Source organism: Misgurnus anguillicaudatus, chromosome 10, assembly GCF_027580225.2.
Source record: "Misgurnus anguillicaudatus chromosome 10, ASM2758022v2, whole genome shotgun sequence".
Taxonomy (NCBI): Eukaryota; Metazoa; Chordata; class Actinopteri; order Cypriniformes; family Cobitidae; genus Misgurnus; species Misgurnus anguillicaudatus.
In genome coordinates, this window is record NC_073346.2 from 15,437,342 (window position 1) to 15,459,885 (window position 22,544).

The 22,544-nt window shown below is 37.3% G+C and overlaps 1 protein-coding gene across 3 annotated transcripts in view; it reads right to left on the reverse strand.

Moving 5' to 3' along the window:
* Positions 1–176: 176 nt before the first annotated feature.
* The window catches only part of sp8b (sp8 transcription factor b), a 42,751-nt gene continuing 20,383 nt past the window's right edge, over positions 177–22,544 (reverse strand). The window contains exons 1-2 of one of the 3 annotated variants that reach the window (XM_055210866.2): positions 3,016–3,201; positions 177–2,649 (exon numbers count right to left, since the gene is read on the reverse strand). In XM_055210866.2, the coding sequence (XP_055066841.1) occupies positions 1,303–2,649; positions 3,016–3,036 (1,368 nt within the window). In that variant the 5' untranslated portion in view covers positions 3,037–3,201 and the 3' untranslated portion in view covers positions 177–1,302. The other 2 variants (XM_073871954.1, XM_055210867.2) reach the window with 2 other exon arrangements.

The following is a 22,544-nucleotide window of genomic DNA, read 5'->3' on the forward strand; positions in this document are numbered from 1 at the left end:
AATGTACTGCCGTTACATATTTAAACATTTCACATTTACAGGCTACATATTCTATAAAATATTTAAAAACATTTATTTATCTTAATAATAGCGTAACAGGTCCTTTACTTAAAAACTTAAGCACATTTTGTTTTGCAGAAGCTGAACATTGCAATAATTTCAAGTCTTTCACTGTGTCTGAATCCATGTTGACTTTATTGAGTGGCTTAAATTAGAGAGCCAATTTCTCAAATAAACGATGTGAAATAAACGCTCACCTTACACGTGCATGCTTACATAAATTAGAAAACGTGACTAAACACGGAATTCTGAATTTAAAATCTTACAAATCATTTCAAAGTGCGTCTATGACAGACCTCCAAAAAATCAAGTCCAACTCTTGGATAAATATGACGTTATTCTTCACAAAAAAGCACTCCCGTACAGTTTTGGATATTTACTAGAGTCAATATATGCAACTAAAGATACTATTTAAAATTTGTGTCTGAACAAATACATTACCCAGCTTTTAACATCAGTATGGAATAACCTTCTATTCTAATCTATTTTATTTATAATATGTACATTCTTTTGCAGCAACAGGAAATAAGTACATTTCATACAAACTTAGGATTTGTAGTCTGTAGTTTTGACAAAGACCAGTGTGTGCGATATACAGACAATTTTTTTCGAACATTAAAGAAATGAATTTGTAAATGACAAAACGAAATGTGTTCAACACTACGGCAATTTACCAAGTTGGATTTACTAGAGTTCATGAATAAAGTGCCACAGTTTGGTTTTGAGAAAAAAAAAATGTTAGCAATGACAGGCCACTTCACTGATGGGTAAATATTTTTTTCTGTTTCAGAACAACAGTAAGTAAAATAAGACTATTCGACAAATACCCATCAGAACCGCACATATCAGATTATGTCCTTTATAATGCTCCAAAACAGATTTACTTCATTGTAAATTACATTTTAATCTTAGATTAACAATCTTACAACATCCAAGTGAAATGGCCACGTGGTTATTCTCAAGGAATACCAGGTAACACTTTATAATGTCTTTCATTAATATTCTTAACAAACATTATAACAAGCTTTACAGATATTTAGCGGATAGGCACACATTTAAATAGTTAGAAATTGTGCATGAAATACCAATTTGTTTCCGATTTCATAATGTTTGTTAATGACTTAATTTCGAGTAATTATAAAGTGTTACCGAACGAATAACCTTTTTGCGCACCGACAAACATATTTAGTCCATTCAAGTCTTTCTCATTGGAAATCTCGTGTAGGTGCATTGTGAACGATATTAATCGAGGGAGTTTGCACGGCCGTTCATGCCCGCAGTTGGGACAGACTCTGGAGGTTGCAACAGGTCAGGTGAGTGGCACGAGGGGCTACCGGGCACACTGTGCTCGCTGTCGGTATCGCTCCCTCGTTTCCCTCCACTCGCCCCGGACCCCGACCCCGAGGACCCTCCGGCACTGTGCGTTTTGACATGTTTACTGAGGTGATCGCTCCGCATGAACCTCTTATTGCACACGGGACAAGCGAAGCGCTTCTCGCCGGTGTGCGTGCGTAAATGTCGCTGGAGCTCATCGGAGCGCGTGAACCTTTTACCACAGAACAACCAGTTACACACAAACGGCCTCTCTCCAGTGTGCCATCTTAAATGAGCCTTGAGATGCGACGTTTTACCGTACACTTTTCCACAACCGGGAATGTGACAGCTGTGAAGACCCTTTCTGCGGAGGCTCGCGCCAGCTGGACCGAGCCTTTCCGCCTCTTGACAGTTCGGACAGTCACATGTCGCTCTACCTGAATAGCGCCGCGCAGAAGAACGCGGAGACCCCGCCAACGAGGCCGTCGGACCTCCCGTTAGCATCGAACCACCCGCTCCACCCAGAGGAGAGGGACTGGAGTCCGGGTATGAGGAGAGCACGGGTTTGAATCCGTCCATGAGATGCTGACCGGTGGTCAGTAGGTGAGGAGACGCACTGGTACTAAAGGCAGAGTGACTTAAACTCGAGTAGTCTGAGTTGTATCCCCCCAGAGGAGAGTGTAAAGAAGTCTGCAGCCCACCGGAGTGAAGGGACGTCTGGAGCGCGGCACCGTTCGGATTCTGCACGTCTATCCAACCGGCTCCCACGTCCCACCACGCGGACGCGCCCGTGGTGCCCACGTCTCCAGTGGCTATGCCAGGGTGCGAGGACTTGAACCACGACTCGTACGGATGCGCCACGCTCATTCTCGGGTAAATACTTTGCAAGCTGTCCACGGACGTGTGCACCTTGGAAATAAACATGGGCTGGTGGCTGGGCTCTTGGGAATTGTTGGAAACGGACGCCTGGAAAACCGAGTAGTCGTTTCCGAAGTGGGAGTTGGATGAAGTACCAGAAGTTAAGGAAAACGCACTGGATCCCGTGGAAGTGTTCGTGCCAAACGAGTCGCTTAAACCACCACCATTCCGCGTGAAGGAGGATAAACTGGATCCTAAACTACAGCTGCTGGCTGTCGCTCGTTTCCACGGGTGGAATCCTTTTCCAAACGAAGAGGAGTTATCCGAAATAGAGGAAGGAGAAGGACTCGGGCTCCCGATTTTGTTACACGTCGCAGCCAACATGGCTAAAGGAGTCGATCCCAATCTCGGCTCCTCCTGGGCAAAAGAAGTTAAAGGTAAGGCAGTGTCTTTTTTGGAATCAAGAACTCCCAAATACATACTACAAGACGATTTAGGGTGATTCTTTTTAAGATTTGACAACTTTAAACAGAATTAAACATACCTGAAGGATGGTAAAGAAATCTTTACGGAAATACAACCAAAGCAAAATCAAAACGCAGCATACATATATGTGCAGTTATACATACAATGTCGAAGCTGAGAAATGAAAACTCCTGTCCGTTTCTCTCGCTTAAAACATAATAAAGTGACTCTCTCCCTGGCTGACCCAAGAAATTTTAATCCCCACGGCAGGACAATAAAGGAAACTAATTAAACCAGCACGAAACTCCTTAGACTCACCCCTAGAAGTGAAGTTGCCATCACAAAAGTGCCCTCCTCAGAGGATCTTTTTATATTTATGAATCAGAGCACTGTTTTTTTAGAGGTGTGCAATACAATGATGTGGTCCGCCCATTCCAGCACAATTGTAGCTCCTCTCACAGCTTTGAAGTGCCGCTGTGACACGGGCGACCAATCAGGAAGAGCCGTACCTTCACGCGGCCACATTCTAGCGTGAGGTCATAGATAGAGCACTTCAGACAAGATCTCCACCCCTTCCAACAACCCCCTCATAATAAAACTCAAGTTAAATGAGAAGGACTGGAAGTTTTGAGGAAAAGTTTTCTATTCTTTTGTAAGGAGGTTAATGGGGTTACAAGACCTTCTGATCCGCTACCTTTTGCACTTATTATTAATATTATTAATTATTTGAATTATTGCTACTAATGCACTAGTATGTAACTAATATGTAAAATAATTGTCACCAGTTTTTCGCTATATTACTTTAACTATTTTGGGATGCATGTTTTAAAAAGACAAAATAACAGGTTGCATTTAAACTTTAATTTTAGCTAACTTATAAATGTTTTACTCCGTTAAAAAAAAGAAGAAATATATATAAAATTGCTTAAAATTACATTCAAATTAAAATTACAAATTACGCAGCATTTTTGTCAAATCAACATATATTTTTATGTTACTTTAACTTAAAAACATTAAATTAAACAATTTCAACTTGATTTATAAGTTATGTCAATTTTTCATAAGCCAAAACTTAAAATAGTAAGTTGAACTGACTTGCAAAACCAAGTTGTTTAAACTTCATGCTGCATTTTTTTTTACAGTTGTTGCTCTAAAATGTATATTTACACATTTGCTTAAAGTTAAAAAGACAATTATCACCATCCTAATATCATAAGAAGCCACCCTCTGTTATTCTGTCTACACGGTTGCTTTTTTTATTACGCCAATAAATTATTGCACTTCACTCTTGTTAACTCATGCTAATTAGTGCAAAAATCATTTTACATAATGCATGTATAGGCTACATGTCTTTAAAATGTGTAATACGGCTTTTTTTCTGTTCTGTTAACTCTCAACAGAAATTCAGTCTCGGGCTATTGATATCAGGACGATGAATGCAGAAATGCTCTCAGGATAATGATGTAGCCCTGGCTACTCTATTTACATGCGACGTGGACTGGAGGCATAAATTTCATTTGAATTTCAAATTTAATAAAGCAGGAGGTTTTTAATCATGAGAAGTTTTATTTGTTTGATATTAACATTCTTATTGACCGGCTCCGTTGACCAACTTGGTCATTATAGGACAGCAAAAAGTTAATTAAAACGACCGAAGATTATTCATCAAATCATCTGCCTCCGCCGTGTCGCTTCCTTTATTGCTAGAAGTGATAGATGGGTGATCAGATTCATTTCTCTGTTTCTTCGATTTGCACATCACTTCTGTTGTTTCTCTTTGCAGTGCTTAACCCCTCTAATTCAGATAACAAGAACCACTTCAACTTAAAACTAAAGATATTTAAAACGCAGAATAAATAACTAACTAAATCTGCATAACCAACTATTTTAAGCCCACTTTAAAAATATATTTAAGCTTTGTAATGTTAGTTACAGATTAAACAAGAAAAATACACGTATAACAGTATACATTTATGCACGTTTGCTTCAAGCAACTGTTTAAAAAAAAGAGAAAATAAAGACTAGCCTGACACTTAGAGATAATTGTATTACTTCGTTTGCACTAATAGAAGTTACTTCATAAAAAAATAATAATATTGTAATTTCCAAGTACTTCAAAACCAACGACAGCATACCACGCAGCAAAATATGCGCAAAATAAAAAATAACATGTATGTCTTTAACATTAGCATAAAAATAAGTGCTAAAGCGAAACTTTACAGCAGGATCCAGAGCAGAACGTGCAAACGCAATGCATGCCAAAATACAAATGTCACATAAACTGCAAGCATTGTTTGTTTGCAACAGATGCATGATGCACATACCGTGTGTCTGTCCTCGCTTTATTGATTGACCCCGCGCACATCTCTCCTCGCGCAGCAGAAGGCAGTGGCGCTCGCGCGCACTGAACGCGCAGACCCTGGAAGATAAATGTTACTTTGGGAATTGAGTTTAATTACGAATAACGGAGGAGCCGCTCGGCCACCGGTGGTGTAATCAAAACATGTGTTCATGTCCTGTGACAAGACAGCGCGAGAGAGATGCTCGAGACTCCTGGCGCAGAGGATGATCTGCAGCAACAGGGTGTGAGTGAGCGCGAGCGAGCAATGCGGGATGTGATTATTTTAAAATGGCACTGTAAACAATTTATTGATTTTGAAAATAATAGTTTGAAGGTTTAAAAGCTCTTTAAAAAGCCACAGTGACTTTTAATTCATAAAGAAAGGCTTACATTAAATCGTACATTTTAAATAGCTAAAAAACTAAACACTAAAAAAAGACAACCTTCGTGCACATGCAAATATCCCGTTACTCTCATTCCCAAGATGCAATACAGGCCACTGAGGTTCCCTTTTGGCCTGTATTCTCTGTGACCCATTGAACAGATGTCCCCATCTCTGCCTTTCTTCTCCCATGCTTGGGCTACATTATCGTCATGAAATCAAGCTAAAGAAACCTGTCCCTAATCATCGCGTTATTCTGGCCCAGTGCTCACGAACAAAATGGGTTTAATATTGCGTGCTCTCCAATAATTTTGCGCAAAGAAAAAAGGGGAAGTCAGCGGCTGTGTCCCGGAGATGGTGGGAGCACTTTTCTCTCTAATCTTATGATTATCCAGGAAAACTGATAATCCAGCCGTTTACCTATCCGAGTCCTGTTAAACATCAGAAGACTAATTGCCGCAATTGGAAACCAGTAATAAAGATTTAGGACTGCGTTAAATGTAGGCTACTAAAATAAACAAATGGACGAACGAACGAATAAATAATTTAATAGGATCTCAAAGTGTTATAATTTTCTCTTGGATATACTCACATTACTTTTTTTACAGTCTAAATATGCGCTAATTGTTTCTTTTATTACAAACTGTTTAATATTAATTAGTAATTATTAGTTTACACTCTTAAAATAAAGGTTCCTAAAATGTCTCGAGCTGTGGTGGTTCTGTATGGAACCTTTAACATCTCAACATTTCTGTAAGTTCCTTATAGTGAAAACAATATAAAAATGTGAGAAAAAAATTGTACATTCAAAAAAACTTATTTGGGCGTAAGTAAAAAAAAAAATTCTAATATTTTTAAGAGCAGTCAGCTGCACTATACACAGAAAGGCTTGTTACTCTCAGTCATCCATTCATAAGCACATTTGATCCTGGTACATCACACATTATTTCAAGCCAATATGCTACAGTTGTTACCACATCTCAGCTTCAGTGTAAAGCCATTGTAAATTTCATATAAATGTGAGGCCATGACCGGACTCTTTTTTTTTACAGCAGGAGGTGGGACAGAGAGACCAGATGTCCCTGTGTGTGTGAGGTTGCCAAGTGAGGCTAGAGCAGTGGAGCCCGAGACACAAGAGCCCAAATGGTGTGACAAAGCAGGAGCAGGAAGCCTGGCTCTGCCTGGGTGAACCTCAGAGAGCGCCAGTCCACATCCCGGCCCCAACCCTCGGCCCGTGTCCCACTGTCCCATTGAACTACCAGAGCAGGGCCATGGACCATGTGCTGACCTTTTGCTAGATCACACAACCGTAGACATGATCACAGAAGTGTAAAAGCACACATATGTGGGCATAAACACACATATATGTGACCCTACTTCAATCTATTAGGAGCATCAAAGTTTAATTTCTTTAATCTTTAAGTATTAAAAAAAACATCAAGGTTATATTTTCACAGAATGTTCTTTATGTAAGATGATTTTAAACAGTAGGCTTTTCACAGAAAGGGTCAGAATACACATTTGTTCACACACACTTGCCAAAATGCATCTACTGTATTTTAATGTAAGACCTGCAGATTCTTAAAACCAAATCGATTGCAAAAGTGTGATTATGAGCTTTTGTGTTTGAATAAATACACCCATTTGCCGAAAATCTATGCTCCTTTTAAGTAATAAATGAATTCACACCAATCAGATAAGGTGACATTTGTCATGTGACAGCATACAGCGCTTCCTGTGTCAAATAACTCATTCATCTCGATTTAATCAGTGTTGTGTGTGGACACTGGATGTGGGTGGGGGCTTCCAGCGGCTAATCACCAAAACTAAACACCTGGAAACGTGGCATCATGGGCTATGTGGTCATTATCATTATCATAAGGCCTCTAATTAACCAACAAATCACATGCTAATGTAACACGGCATTAAAGAACCAATGTACTTAACTGAATGACAGATGGAAATTTTGGTTAGGTTTAAAATATGACAACAGGTCAGATCTCGCTGCGATCCGAGGGACTTTGCGTGATCAAAAACTTTAATTGTAAGGGTAAAGGGCACGAAGACGCTTGAGAAATACAATAATCCTTTTGATTGCAATGTGATTTGGACTGGAGGTTTCCTCGAGTGACTGCAGTTTGAGTAGCAGGAAACATAATTGAGAAATACATCTCTTAAAATTATAACTGTATTATAACTGTGTTACCTCTACTAGACAGTCCCAGGATTCAAGTTGGATGTATTTATATAGCAGCTTTACATGAAAGACGAAGTAAAGAAACACAGAGAATGGAAAGATGATTAAATATATAAAATATTGAATATATAGCAATAGACTGTAATCTAATATCAAACAGTAGTCAAGTATTATGGTAAATAACAGGTGCCATATTAAACTAGACATGCCTTTCCATCTTACATGGAAATGGCCCTAAATTAAAATAAAAAAATAAATAATATAAGAGCAAGTGTTTTAAATTACAGGAATTTGCAATAATACCGTGAAAAAAGCAACATAATTAAGTGCTCCCCAGCACCACCCACCTACAAAATTAAAATGATGATGTCTTTAAGATTCTAGCCGGGCGATTACAAGAAAATCTATATTAACAGAATTTACAAGCTAAACTAATCTCAGCAGTCAAGAGGGTGACAGCGGTAAGGACCCAAAAGAGAAAAACTGAATCAGACAGATGTTTTATATTTAACATGTAAAGGTGCAGTGTGTAATTTTTAGAAGGACCTCTTGACAGAAATGCAAAATAATATACAAAACTATTATCAGGGGTGTATAAAGACATATTTATAATGAACCGTTATGTGTTTATTACCTTAGAATAAGATGTTTTTATCTACATACACTGAGGGTCCCCCTACGTGGAAGTCGCCATTTTGTGCCGCCATGTTTCTACAGAAACCCTTAATGGACAAACTTTGTTTACTAAGTTGTCTTCATCGATGACATGTTTTTCCCAACCTGATCTCACGAATTTCCGTGGCATAGTCACAGAATTTTTTGCTCATTTTTCCGTGGCATTCTCACGGATCTCCGCATTTTCCGTGGCCCTGCCATGGACTTTCTTTTCCGTGGCATTCTCACGGATTGGTTACTCAACTGTTTTGTCCTATTTTCTTATCATTGTTGCTTCGGTTTAGGGTAAGATTTACATAAAAGGACATCCCTACCCAAACCCAACTCTAACCCCAACGCCAGGCGACAATTGATTAAAGTTTAGAAAATATAAAAGAATACATCAGAAAAAATAGTATAAACCAATAGTTAAAGTGACATACTAAGGCAAACACCAAATCTAACCCTAAACCGAAGCGACAATGGTTTGAAAATAGGAAAAAGCAGTTGAGTAACCAATCCGTGAGAATGCCACAATTATGCGGAGAACCGTGAGAATGCCACGGAAAAATTAGCAAAAAATTCTGTGACTATCCCACGGAACTTTGTGAGATCATGTTGGTTTTTCCAGTGGCAGCTACCATAGCTTCTCTGTGCGTTTCAAAAGCGAGGGGTGAGCAGTGGACTGAGCCGTTGGTTGCAATTTTCAACCTCACCACTAGAAGCCGCCAAAATGTACACACTGCACCTCCAAACAGTTATGTATTTGTTTGTAATGTATATCACCACCAAATACAATATCTAACATGTGTGTTTCCCTAGCCACGCATGAAAACGCAGTCATCAAGTATGATGAATTACGAGACGCGATGCTTTTGAGCGCAACGGTTTGTCGAGGGATGTTTGCTGGCCAGTGAGGTCATCAAAAGTGGGTAAGCAGTCTTTGTAAGGCTCCCAGCACAGGTGTGGCAGCAGCCCTCGCTGAAGGAGTGCAGTGAAGCACGAACAATCATCTAAATGTCTGTGAGATGAAATGGCTAGTTAACAATCTTTTGACTGCCCCAACCTCCGAGCTTTTGTCGGGTATCGATCGACCAGCTGCCACTGGGTTATTGTCAGCCTGGATGGGAGCCCCTTTGGCTGGGAGGGATGGGTAGCAGTGTGTGTGTGTGTGTATGGGGGGCGTTGTTTCATTCTGAAAGGCTTTCTCATCCTTTAGTTTCTAGTTAAATGAGGTAAGGTTCCTTATTTTAAAGATTAAAGAATTTGGACGGGAAGGAAAAATGAGCAAATTATATTCATTATAATATGAATAATTGTGGTTTGCAAACAGTTAATTGAGTTGCTAATATGCATGTTATATTAATAAAATATTCACTGTGTTTTTAAACCAGATTATAAAGAAATGAAGACATTTCATTGGTTCTGCCAATTGCACCCTAAAACAATTGCTAAAATGTTATAATGCAAACACAATTCACTCAATACATTCAAAGCCAGACTGATATCTGTTAAGTTTTTAAACTGCATATTTCATCATTCATCCAATCAAATTGAATGCAATTAATTACTTATCCAATCGAATGTAATTACATACCAACAAACTATTCCTGACTTTTCCGTCTCTTCCCAACATTACTTATTGCAGTTTGTCAGTGTGAGGCACAGACCAGGAGCCGGTTACACTAAGTAAAGTGCTGATAGTCAGCTCCGACTCCTACAGTTTCAGTAATTATCCACAACTGCCCATTCTGTCCATCTACAGCCATAATGGAGACCAGAGCGTGTGCCTGTCACCTCTACAGAAAGGGAGGGAAGGGACAGGGCGGAGAGAAGAGTATTTGCCTACCTCATTATGTCATTGCGATGACACAATAGCAAGTTCCTTTTTCTTTTGTCACTGTGACAAAACATTTAAGTTAGCAAACTCATTTTAAGGGGCCCTGCATCATTATCCTTGCTTACCTTTGTAGAGCACTGCATCAACTTAATGACTTGTACATTACTTCATGACTTTATGCATTTGGTAGACGCTTTCATCCAAGGTGATCTACAGTGTATATAATTTATACAGTAGATCATTTTCTTATCAGTATTTTATCAATGTGTGTGTGCTCTGGTGCTCGAACCCATGACCTTTGCGATGCTACTAACACAGTGCCAAGTGAGCTACAGAAACACATGAAAGAAATGGTTCACAATACTTGTATTATGTTATAAATGTAATAAGTGTATTAGCATTTGTACTTGGCACATGTTCACCTGTACTGGGTAACTAGTACAGCTCAATTAAAGGGATAGTTCACCCAAAAAAGAAAAAGAAAATTCTGTTATTATTTATTCACCCTCATGTTGTTTTAAATTTGTATGAGATTTTTTATTCTGCTGAACACAAAGAAAGATAATTGTAATTAAGCACGAAACAGAAGCACCATTGACTTCCATCTTAGGAAAGAATACTATGGAAGTCAATGGTGCTCAAAAATGCTTTGGTTGCAAACATTCCTCAAAATATCTTCCTTTCTGTTCAGCAGAAAAAATAAATTATTACAGGTTTGTAACAACATGAGTGTGAGTAAATGATGACAGACTTTTATTTTTTTGGGTTAACTATCCCTTTAACTAGTCAAGTTTTATTTTATATTATTTAAAGTACTGTATGCATTATATTTTGAAAGATGTCATACTACATGCCCTCCAAACTATGGTTTACTTTATATAACCCTGGTTTGGCGGGGGGAGTCGGGGTGTATTGATTATTTTTTTATTCAGACATTCCTTTGTCCTTCCATTCCCTGACACTTGTTTTTAATCAGTCAGCTGATGTCTCTTGGCTTATAATTTGTGCTCAGTTGACATGAAGAGAATTTAGATGTCACAGAGTGAAAGTCGCTTTAACTGTGCTGAGGTCAGCAGGTACCTGCCGAGATTGAGATATGGGGCGGCATGTCTTCGGACACATGTGCCTGTACTGTCATTACTGAGAGCTTTACAACATAAAATATAATACAAAACACCACAAGAAAACGAATGACACAAATATAAGAAATATAATTATTTATCGAAAAGGCAATGCATCATGCAGGGACGTACAAGGGTCAGTGTGTGGTTATTGTTTACATCATTTAATATTTGAAGTTAAAGTAAAGTTTAAATAAAGTTTTTTGTACTAAATTCATTATTACAGTTTATGGTATTTTTATTGTACCATTTTATATTCCTTTTCATTAAAAGCACTCATGTTGAACAATAAAAAAACAATATATTTGAAGTTAAAGTAAAGTTTAAATAAAGTTTTTTGTACTCAATTTCCAATACATTATTACAGTTTATGGTATTTTTATTGTACCATTTTATATTCCTTTTCATTAAAAGCACTCATGTTGAACAATAAAAAAACAACACAAAAAGAGCACTTGACCATGCGTCAATATGTTACGCGGAGGGTATACCTTTCGCGTCATTTTTTGACGAACTGGGCATTCTCTTTTCCTATTTTCTTACCATTTTCGCGTCGGTTTAGGGTTAGATTTACATAATGACATCCCTACCCAAACCTAACTCTAACCCCAACGCCAGGTGACAACTGTTTAATTTCGCGTACACTGTTTAATTTTGCGTAATCTAACCCTAAACCGACGCGAAAATGGTTAGAAAATAGGAAAAGAGAATGCAACGGACCGGACGTAATAGTATTGAAGTCCCCAGTTCGTCAAAAAATTACGCGAAAGGTATACCCTCCGCGTAACATATTGACGCATGGTCAAGTGCGTCAAATATTGACGCCATGGGATGAGGATGTGTAGCAAAGAGTTATGTTTTTTATTATATCCTTAATGTGTATGTTTTTGAGCATCAGCCCATCTATTTTGCCCTCTTTACCGTTGATAGACATCCCTGGAGTATCACATTGTTAGATAATAACACCAGTATTATTATTATTATCAGCAGCAGTAGTATGAGAAACTACTAACTACTATGACTACTAACTACTTGACTACGAACTAAACTCGCACTCATCAAATGATGTTGCTTGTTTGATTGTATGAACTTTGACATCACATGTAGTTACATACAAGCTAATGAGCATGAAATCAGATTATCCTTAGTGTCGTATTGAATTTCCATTAGCTCCAATTTGCACATCGCTCGCTCGACACGTCTGGACACCTTGCGTGCAGCGTGGATTGTGCGTCTCATGTAAAAATCACGTCGGGATGGTTGGGGGGAAATGAGAGAATTGAGGAAAAGAGGGTTGAGGGAGGGGCTTGATAAAGAAAGTCGGGACATTCTTCTCGCCATGCAATTTAATCACTGTATACCCAGGCAAGTATTGACAGTTGTCCTGTGGAAGCTATTAAAGTTGCTGTCCAAGGTTAAATGAAATTGCAGTTTATCAGGGAAGCATTGAGAAAATAAGGGAATCTGCTGGAGCGGTCTGATTAATGTGGAGCATGATCAACACAAGGGGGTTCATTAAACCATACATCACCAGGGTAATTTAACATGTCATCACGCCTGCTGTCTCCCCCTTGCAACACGTGTATATGGGTGTGTGTGTGTGTGTGGGGGGGGTGAGATTGTGTATGTTTTTTGACATGGTACATCAAAGGTTCGTTATCGGTTCGGGTGCCGTGGATTTTGGCATGGTACATTAAAGGTTCAGTATCGGTTCGGGTGCTGCGAATTTTATATCATGTTTTTTTGAGATCGTGTACATTTTTAACATGGTACATCAAACGTTTCAGTATCCGTTCGGGAGCCGTGGATTTTATATCGTGTGGGGTGAGGAAGAGATTGTTTATATTTTTTGATATGGTACATCACAGGTTCAGTATCGGTTCGGGTGCTGTGCATTTTATATTGTGTTTTTTTTAGATTTTGTCTGTTTTTTGACATGGTACATCAAAGGTTCAGTATCGGTTTGGGGAGCCGTGGATTTTATATAGATTTTTTTTAAAGATTGTGTATGTTTTTTGACATGGTACATTAAAGGTTCAGTATCGGTTCGGGTGCTACGAATTTTATATCGTTTTTTTAGATTTTATATGTTTTTTTGACATGGTACATCAAAGTTTCAGTATCGGTTCGGGTGTTGTGAATTTTATATCGTGTTTTTTTTTTAGTTTGTGTATATTTTTGACATGGTACATCAAAGGTTCAGTATCGGTTCGGGAGCTGTGGATTTTATATCGTTTTTTTTTTTTTTGAGATTGTGTATGTTTTTTAACATGGTACATCAAAGGTTCAGTATCCATTCGGGAGCCGTGGATTTTGTGTCGTGTGGGGTAAGGGAGAGATTTTTTATATTTTTTGACATGGTACATCAAAGGTTCAGTATCGGTTCGGGTGCCATGAATTTTATATCTTGAAGAATAACAATAATTTGTGTGCCCTGCCAAAACCAGGAAGGTAGAACAGGTATTATGTGTAGCAATAGCCAACAATATATTGTATGGGTCAAAAAAAAATGCCATAAATCATTATGATAATAAGTAAAGAACATGTTCCATGAAGATATTTTTTATATTTCCTATAAATATTACAAAAAAAAATGTATGTATCAGTAGTAATAAGGACTTAATTTGGAAAAGTTTAAATGAGGTTCTCAATATTTACACCCTCAGATTCCAGATTTTTAAAAAGTTATATCTGATATTTTCAAACCATGCATAGATGGAAAGTTGTTTTATTCAGCTTTTCAGGGTCACATATAACAGTAATTGTAAAGACCCCTACACATAGTATTTGTAAAGACCCTCAGAGCAGGTACATGATGAATATTTTATGCATATTCTAATATGATTCACACTTAAATTTAAAATCTTTTATCATTTTATTTATTCTTTTATTTCCTCTGTGTGTGAAATAAAATTAAAAAAGATTTTGAATTTGACTAAATCAAAGTGAAATTTTTGTTGGAAAAAAATCATTTGGACAAAAGAACTCATAAAAATTAGCCACCACGTAAATTACAAATTCCTGTGAGATCAGGCTGGATAGTTCACCCCTAAAATGAAAATTCAGCAATTATTTATTGTCATTATGAATTACACCCTGTTTCTTTTGGATACAACAAAAGGGAAGGGTGCTCAGGTGATCGGCCCATTCACACATAAAAGAAAGTCACACAGGTTTGGATCGACATAACGTTGAGTACGAATTTTAGAAAGGAAAAGGTATCATTTTCATAAAAAAAAACAGGGACAAACACGCTGCACTACATCACTTCAGCACCAAATACCCGACTTTCTATTAACATCCTCATCGTTTCACAGTTTCCCCCAACGTCCGTCCCTCTCTAATCAGGAAGGCCTCATGATCACTTGCAGTTTTGCAGTGGGCCTAGCAAACACGCATAAATAAGGCTATGCTAATAGAGCTCGGCAAGGCATGTCATTTATTATCAAGGATTTGTTTACAGGAGGATAATTGATGGTGCCTGCGGGACAGTGGAGAGTCGGACATGAATCACGGGCCAGACGAGGCTCTTGATAAGGAGCTGAGAGTCGCTCGTAATTAAGCAGGGCACTAGAGACCAATTGTTTGTGGAATGATTTGGCCGGGGCTAATTGACACTAATTGTTTAATCTGATTTTCTTGCCTTCCACTGCGAATCTAAGTCAGGCCCTGTAGAGCAGTCATCCACAGCACTGTATTAATGAGGTCTGGGAGAATATTAGTGAGTCTATGGATGTGTGTGTGTGATGAGGATTCATGCATATGGAGGGGAATTAGTTCTTGGAACGTCTAACGTTGCATTTATGAAGGTGAAGGAGAGGAAGAATAATGGCAAAACTGTGTTGCGAAATATTTAACATTCACAAGCCGTACTATATTCACATCTGAAGGAATGAATCAGCATAAAGCTTGCTTACATGTATTCAACCTTTGTCGTACATTCTTTACATCAGTAGGTTTTGGGTAGTAGGAAAACTCTATCGCACCAAACATGTGGCACCCCTTACGAAAATTAACCAACACGAGGGTGAATCCTGTAAATGATGACAGGATTTTCATTTTTTGGCTAAACTATCACTTTAAAGGAAAACACCACCGTTTTTCAATATTTTACTATGTTCTTACCTCAACTTAGATAAATTAATACATACCTATCTTTTTTCAATGTGTGCACTTTTAATCTTTGTACAGCGCTTCTTGAATGTGTTAGCATTTAGCCTAGCCCCATTCATTCCTATGGCTCCAAACTAAAGTTTTATTTTGTGCCACCATACTTACTCGTGTAACTACTCATGAAACAGTCTTTAAATTGTTTGGTGGCTTCTGGGTTCATCCCTGTTTGGATCCTAGGGAATGAGTGGAGCTGGGCTAGGTGCTGGCACATTCACGGCGCGCTGTACAAGGATTAAGTGCACGCATTGAAAAAAAAGGTATGTATTCATTTGTCTAAGTTGAGGTAAGAACATAGTAAAATATTGAAAAACGGTGTTGTTTTCCTTTAAGCTTTCAGTCAGGTTCTCATACAGTGCTAACAGCAGGCCTGTTAAGGAGTCAGTTTGATATACAAGTGCTCTTCAAACCCCTATGAGAGCAGATCAACCCCACTCTGTTCCAGCTGACTGACACATAATGGCTTATAATGGCCATATTACTTAAAATTACTGGGTCAACAGTAGCAAATGTGTTTCATGGCTCATTAGCCAAAAATGTTAGACAAACAGTGGCTCTATATTTAACATTAGTGAAAATGCAAAAGAAATGTTTTCACGCTGTGAACGTGGAGTCTTACAGAGCATAATGCCGGGGCTTTTGGCAAAGTAATGACTTCCTGGAGAATTTGCAGGGTTAAGAGCTTTTTCTTTGATGTCAATGGTTCTTACCCAAGTTATTATAAATGTTGTGACTGTGAATTAATTTAAAAGAATCTAAATCGCTGGGGTCTTCCCGTTTCATTTCATAAATCACGCAAGGGCCTTTTGTATCCTGACAGAGGTGGAAATCAATAGAAATGGAACCACAGCAAGATGAACAAAATCATGAAGAAATATTTCAGTAAGTTTTACTCCAGTTGAGATGTAGAATCAAAACACACGTATAGGGCCAGTTTCCCGGGCAGGGTTTAGATGAATCCAGGAATGTGGCCTAGTTATATTAGGACATTTTTACAAACATACCTCACAAAAACATTAGTGGTGTGCATCTTGAGACAAAACAATGATGTATTTTAAGTCTAAGATATGGCAGTGCAGGGTGGTTTAAGACTAGACTTAACCCCTGTCCAGGAAACCACCCCAGAGTTTTTTCTCTGCTTTTAAAAAAAATAATAAATCAATATTTTGATTAAAAAAAAATCAATAACAATATTAATAAAAATAAAGTTTTATATTGACATAATTTTTTCACAAGATTTATTCACAATTCTTTTATTATATTCATATTTAAGTTATTACATCTAGGGACAGTTTCACAGACAGGGTTTATCCAAGTCCCAGACTAAAATGCATGTTTGAGCTGCCTTTATTTAAATACACCATGTAATGGCATACCTTAACATATAGCAGTGCCATTGTTTTGTCTCAAAATGCACACCAGTATTGTTTTGTAAGGTTTTGTAAGGCTCCTTTAAGGAAACCGCCCCTTAAAGGAGTTCTTCACCCGAAAATGAAAATTCCGTCATCGTATTTTCCAGACTATAAGTCGCACTTTTTTCATAGTTTGGCGGCAGTGGCGGCTTGTGACTGCACTTCCGAGGATGCGCTAATTCATAATAAGTGTTCGGATTGTCACGTGTGTGGTTCCCTTTTCCAAAATATGTGTCATGCGTGTGGAGAGATCCTGTGTGCATCACGTGTTTTGTCAAAATAAGTGCCTGCTGGAGACGCGTCAAAACCGTTTATGATAAAAGAGACGCTCACGTTCCCTAAATACACGCAAGACACTCACTTAACAGTAAACTCTGATTACGCATGAGATCTGGCACACGCGAGCGTCTCCTTTCAAGTTCAAGTTCAAGGCAGCAGGCACTTATTTTGGCATGACACGTGATGCACACACAATCTCTCAAAGCGCAGAACACATGTTTTGAAATGACGAACCACATACATGACAAGCTACATACATGATGTGACGCACTTCGCATCATGCGCTTAAAAAAAAAAAGAAGTCACCAGCCGCCACTGATTGACAACTAGGAGGACCAATAGTTTTGATGATCCACCCGGAAAAAGAAAATCCTCTGCAATACCTTTAAGTTTAAGTGTCCTTTAAGTGTCAGGACTCTCATGTGAAAGAGATTTTGAATCTCAGAGAGATTTTCCTGATTAAATAAAGGTCAAATAAAAAATAAATAAAAAATAAAAGTTCAGGAGCGACTTATATCTCAAAACTATTTCAAAGATATCTGTATTCAAGCAAGAAGCAAGAGCACCATTGACTTCCATAGTAGGAAAAAAATACGATAGTAAGTCAATGGTGCTCAATAACGGCTTGGTTACAAACATCTCTCAAAATATTTACCTTTGTGTTATACAGGTCTGAAACAACATGAGGGTGAGTAAATGGGGACAGACTTTTCATTTTTTTTTGTGTACTATCCCTTTAATTGTCCCAGTGTGTGTTTAATCTTCATCTACACTATCTAGGTAAGTAACATAAGTATAAAACTCTTTAAATCTGACTTATAGATTGTAAGTTGGATGAGTTTGAACCAGTTATGCACTGATCCAACCCAGTATCACGAAATTACGTACCTATAGTCATGTAAATTTGTCAATCTTTTCCACGACACGTTTTTCCGCCTTTTTGCACGAACATGTCACATATTTCTGTTTACGTGTCACTGTCATGTATTTGTTACTCAACTGTTTTGTCCTATTTTCTTACCATTGTCGCTTTAGATTTACATAAAATGACATCCTTACCCAAACCCAACTCTAACCCTAATGCCAGGTGACAATGGTATAAAAATCATAAAATATAAAAAAATAAATCATGAAAAAACGGTATAAACCAATACCTAAAGTTACATCCTAACGCAAACACCAAATCTAACCCTAAACCGTAGCGTCAATGCTTTGAAAATAGGACAAAACAGTTAAGTGACAAATACGTGACAGTGAGACGTAAACAGAAATATGTGACGTTCACGCAAAAAGGCGGAAAAACGTGTCAGTGTCATGGAAAAGACTCACAAATTTACGTGACTATAGGTACAGAATTTTGTTTTGATTGTTCAAATGTGATCCAGAACCAGTTAAAGTCATCTTTTGTGAATTACTGTTTTCTACATAAAATTATCCTACATAATGTAAAGAACATTCTGTGAAAATATAACCTTGACATCTTTACTATTAAAAAAATAAAAAAATAAATCATAGTGAAATTAATAATTGAAATCCAACTTTGATGCTCCAAATAGCCTGGATTTCACAGACAGTGTCTCAAATTGTCTGCCTTAACCATGTGCAGACAATAAAGATGATCTCGTCACACCGAAAACATTTTACTGACTGTTGTGTAGTCCTAATAATCCAGAAAAATAAGTCTGCAGTTGGCAGACAAACTAGAACCGAATGCGTCTCGTTTTATCTGATTACGTTTGGCACATTTAAGAAATGACTTTAAGATGGGACGATCCGGACCAATGAACATGAGATCCAGCCATATCACATTTAACACTCATCAGCCTTGTAGCTTTTTTAATTAACACAAACCATGATGAGAAATTAATGATGATTAGAATGAGAGAAGTGATGTGTTACTCAGATCACTCATGGGTAGAAGGGGTGAATTTCGCTGAACTTTTGCCAGAACGCCAGCTTGGTAACAGTTGGCACACTGAGGGAATGAAGGGTATTTCATTATTTTAGTCTTGTCAGTAGTTTTACTGGTAAGATAGAAGATTTTGAATCATTTACTTAATTGTATATAGCTTTTATGTTGCTCAAACCCCGCCAGGTCTTGGTTTAATATTTGAAATGATCACCGTTCACTTCACATACACAGGGCTTGAACAGTATTTGCATTTCAATTAACATTTATCTTGTCAGTATCTTCTCAATGAGCTATTTGTGATTTATCTGGGATGGCTACCTTTACTTTGTGCTAATAATTGGATGCTATTGAAAGGATGAGTTTCATTGATTTTGTCGATGACTGTGGACATTACTGGCGCAAACTCTAGATTGTCAGCAGGGTCTGTGTTGAGCCGCGATCAATGGCGGTGAATCTCCCCCCCCCTTGCTTTTTATTTACTCCGTCCTGCATTGATTGAAACATGCAATAGTTCTGGGAGATATTGTCATACCGCTGGAAACTTTAACCTTCTTTCTACAAAAGCTCAGTTTAGATTTTTAACATCCGTAAGAATTATGAAAAACTACATGCGTTTTTTAAATCATGTATGATCAAATTAAAGGGATAGTTTATCAAAAAATGAAAATGTTGTCAAATTTTTCCAAACCTGTGTAAATTACTTTGTTTTGCTGAACCTACTCAGTCTCACAAAATTATAGTCACATAATTTTTTGAGTTCTTTTTCGTGATTCTGCATTTTTTTCGTGATAGTATCACGAATTTCTATTAATGTGTCATTGTCACGTATTGGTTACTCAACTGCTAGTTCCTATTTTCTTACCATTATCGCTTCGGTTTAGGGTTAGATTTGGTGTTTGCGTTAGGATGTTACTGTAAGTGCTGGTTTATACGATTTTTTCAGATTTTTTTATATTTTCTAAATTTTAAATCATTGTCGCCTGGCGTTAGGGTTAGACTTTGGTTTGGGTAAGGATGTCATTTTATGAAAACCTAACATTAAAATGAAGTGAAAATGGTAAGACAATAGGATAAAACAGTTGAGTAACAAATACGTGACAATGACACATAAACAGAAATTCGTGATACGATCACGAAAAAACGTGGAAATTCGCGACAGTTCAATGAAAAAAAAGAAAAAAATTATGTGACTATAGGTACGTAATTTCGTGAGACTGGGCTGGCTAAACACAAAGGAAGATATTTTAAAGAATGTGGATCTGGGGCACCATTGACTTCCATAGTAGAAAAAAATAATACTATTAGTGAATGGTGCCCCTGATCTGTTTGGTTATAAACATTCTTTAAAATATCTTCCTTTGTGTTTATCATAAAGTAATTTTGAGAGGTTGATGGTATGTAAATGATGACAAAATTTTCATTTTTGGGTGAACTATCCCTTTAAGTGTGGCCTAAAACTTGTGCAAACTTTGGCATTTATTATCACTGAAAGAGATGAACTTAAATGTTAAAAATTTGTCTTAAAATATTTAAACAGATCAGAACAGACTTAAAGGGATAGTTCACCTAAAAATAAAAATTCTGCCATCATTTTCTCATCCTTATGTTGTTTTAAACCTGTATGAATTTTTTTTATTCTGACGAACACAAATGAAGATATTTTGATAAATGATGGTACCCATTGACTTCCAAACTAGGAAAACAAATAATATGGAATTATTATAATAAATAATAAAAAAGATATTTTGATAAATGATGGTATAAGCACACAGTTGATGGTACCCATTGAATTCCACCATATTTGTTTTTCCTACTATGGAAGTCAATGGTTACAATCCACTGTGTGCTTACCATCATTTATCAAAATATTTTGTGTTCATCAGAAAAAAGAAATTCATATAGATTTACAACAACATGAGGATGAGAAAATGATGACAGAATTTTCATTTTTGGGTGAACTATCCCTTTAAGTGTGGCCTAAAACTTGAGCAAACTCTGAAATGTATTATCACTGAAAGAGAATAACTTAAATGTTAAAAATTGGTCTTAAATATTTAAACAGATCAAAACAGACTTAAAGGGATAGTTCACCTAAAAAGAAAAATTCTGCCATCATTTTCTCATCCTTATGTTGTTCTAAACCTGTATGAATTTCTTTTTTCTGACGAACACAAAAGATGATATTTTGATAAATGATGGTACCCATTGACTTCTATACTAGGAAAACAAATAATATGGAAGTATTGTGATAAAAAATAAAAAATATTTTTTGATAAATGATGGTACACAGTTGACGGTACCCATTGAATTCCATCATATTTGTTTTTCCTACTATGGAAGTCAATGGTTACAATCAGCTGTGTGCTTACCATCATTTATGAAAATATATATTTTTTTGTGTTCATCAGAAAAAAAATCATACAGATTTACAACAACATGAGGAGAAAACGATGATAGAATTTTCATTTTTGGGTGAACTATCTCTTTAAGTTCACTTAAAAAAAATAAAATAAGGTGCTTTCTGTTCCGCAAAAGGTTTGTTGTAGTAAAAAAAAAACAGGTTCTTTATATTATAAATAGATATGAAATTCATCTAAGAACCGTTGACTGAATGGTTCTTTGAGGAACCAAAAATAGACATTTTAAGCACCTTTATTTTAGAGTGCCTCTTGTAAGTATCAAATATCAGCAGTTTCAAATGAAATCAAATTCCAACGAGTTAAATTGTAAGCACTGCTATGTAAACAAATCTCTCAAAGAATGCTAAAAAATTCCGGGTCTCATATTTAAACGTCTTCCATTTGGTGGTAAACAGAGACAATAGCTTTAGTCCGGCGAATTAATCTCATTCAGACGAACAGAACACAACAAAAAAAAAAAAGGAGAGAAAACTAGTTGTGCATTCACCGGAGCCGAGCAATTTATTAGGATGTGCTTTGTGGAAAAACAAAATCTTATTTCTTCTTCCCCAAAAAGCGGTCTAAAATTGACAAATGAATAATCCCCAGAATCCAACTTGTGCTTCATGCCTTACCCTATTACCTCACCCATAAACACCAGCTCACCCAGCGCGATCGGCGAGGTGACGTTTGCATATCCCATTTTCCGAGGAGCTTTAAGAAAGGTCACTTGTTGTAACCCATCTGGGACTCACTGGATTGAATGTAATCAGTATGCACTTGTTATTCGGGCTGCCTCTGCTTTCTTCTTTATCTGCTTGTTGGCTAGAAGTTAATTTCCCTTGTGACCTTTGTGTAATAAAACAGTATTATCTCATGCACTTGGGAAGAAGCAAATTAGCTTTCTCAGTAGTGTTTTGTCACTAAGGTGATCACTTATAAAGTTATTTACTTAATTAGATTAGGAGCGCCCGTCTGAAGTGAGAAGGCGTATCTAGCCCATCCGCATTATCTCACCGTGTCTCCGGCACAATGTCCGAGCATCTTCCAGATCTCTTGTTTAAAGCGCTCCTGTACGTTCCTGAGGTGGATTATAGTCGATGTTCAGCATGGAGGCCAAATGCTTTTTAGCGAGCATGT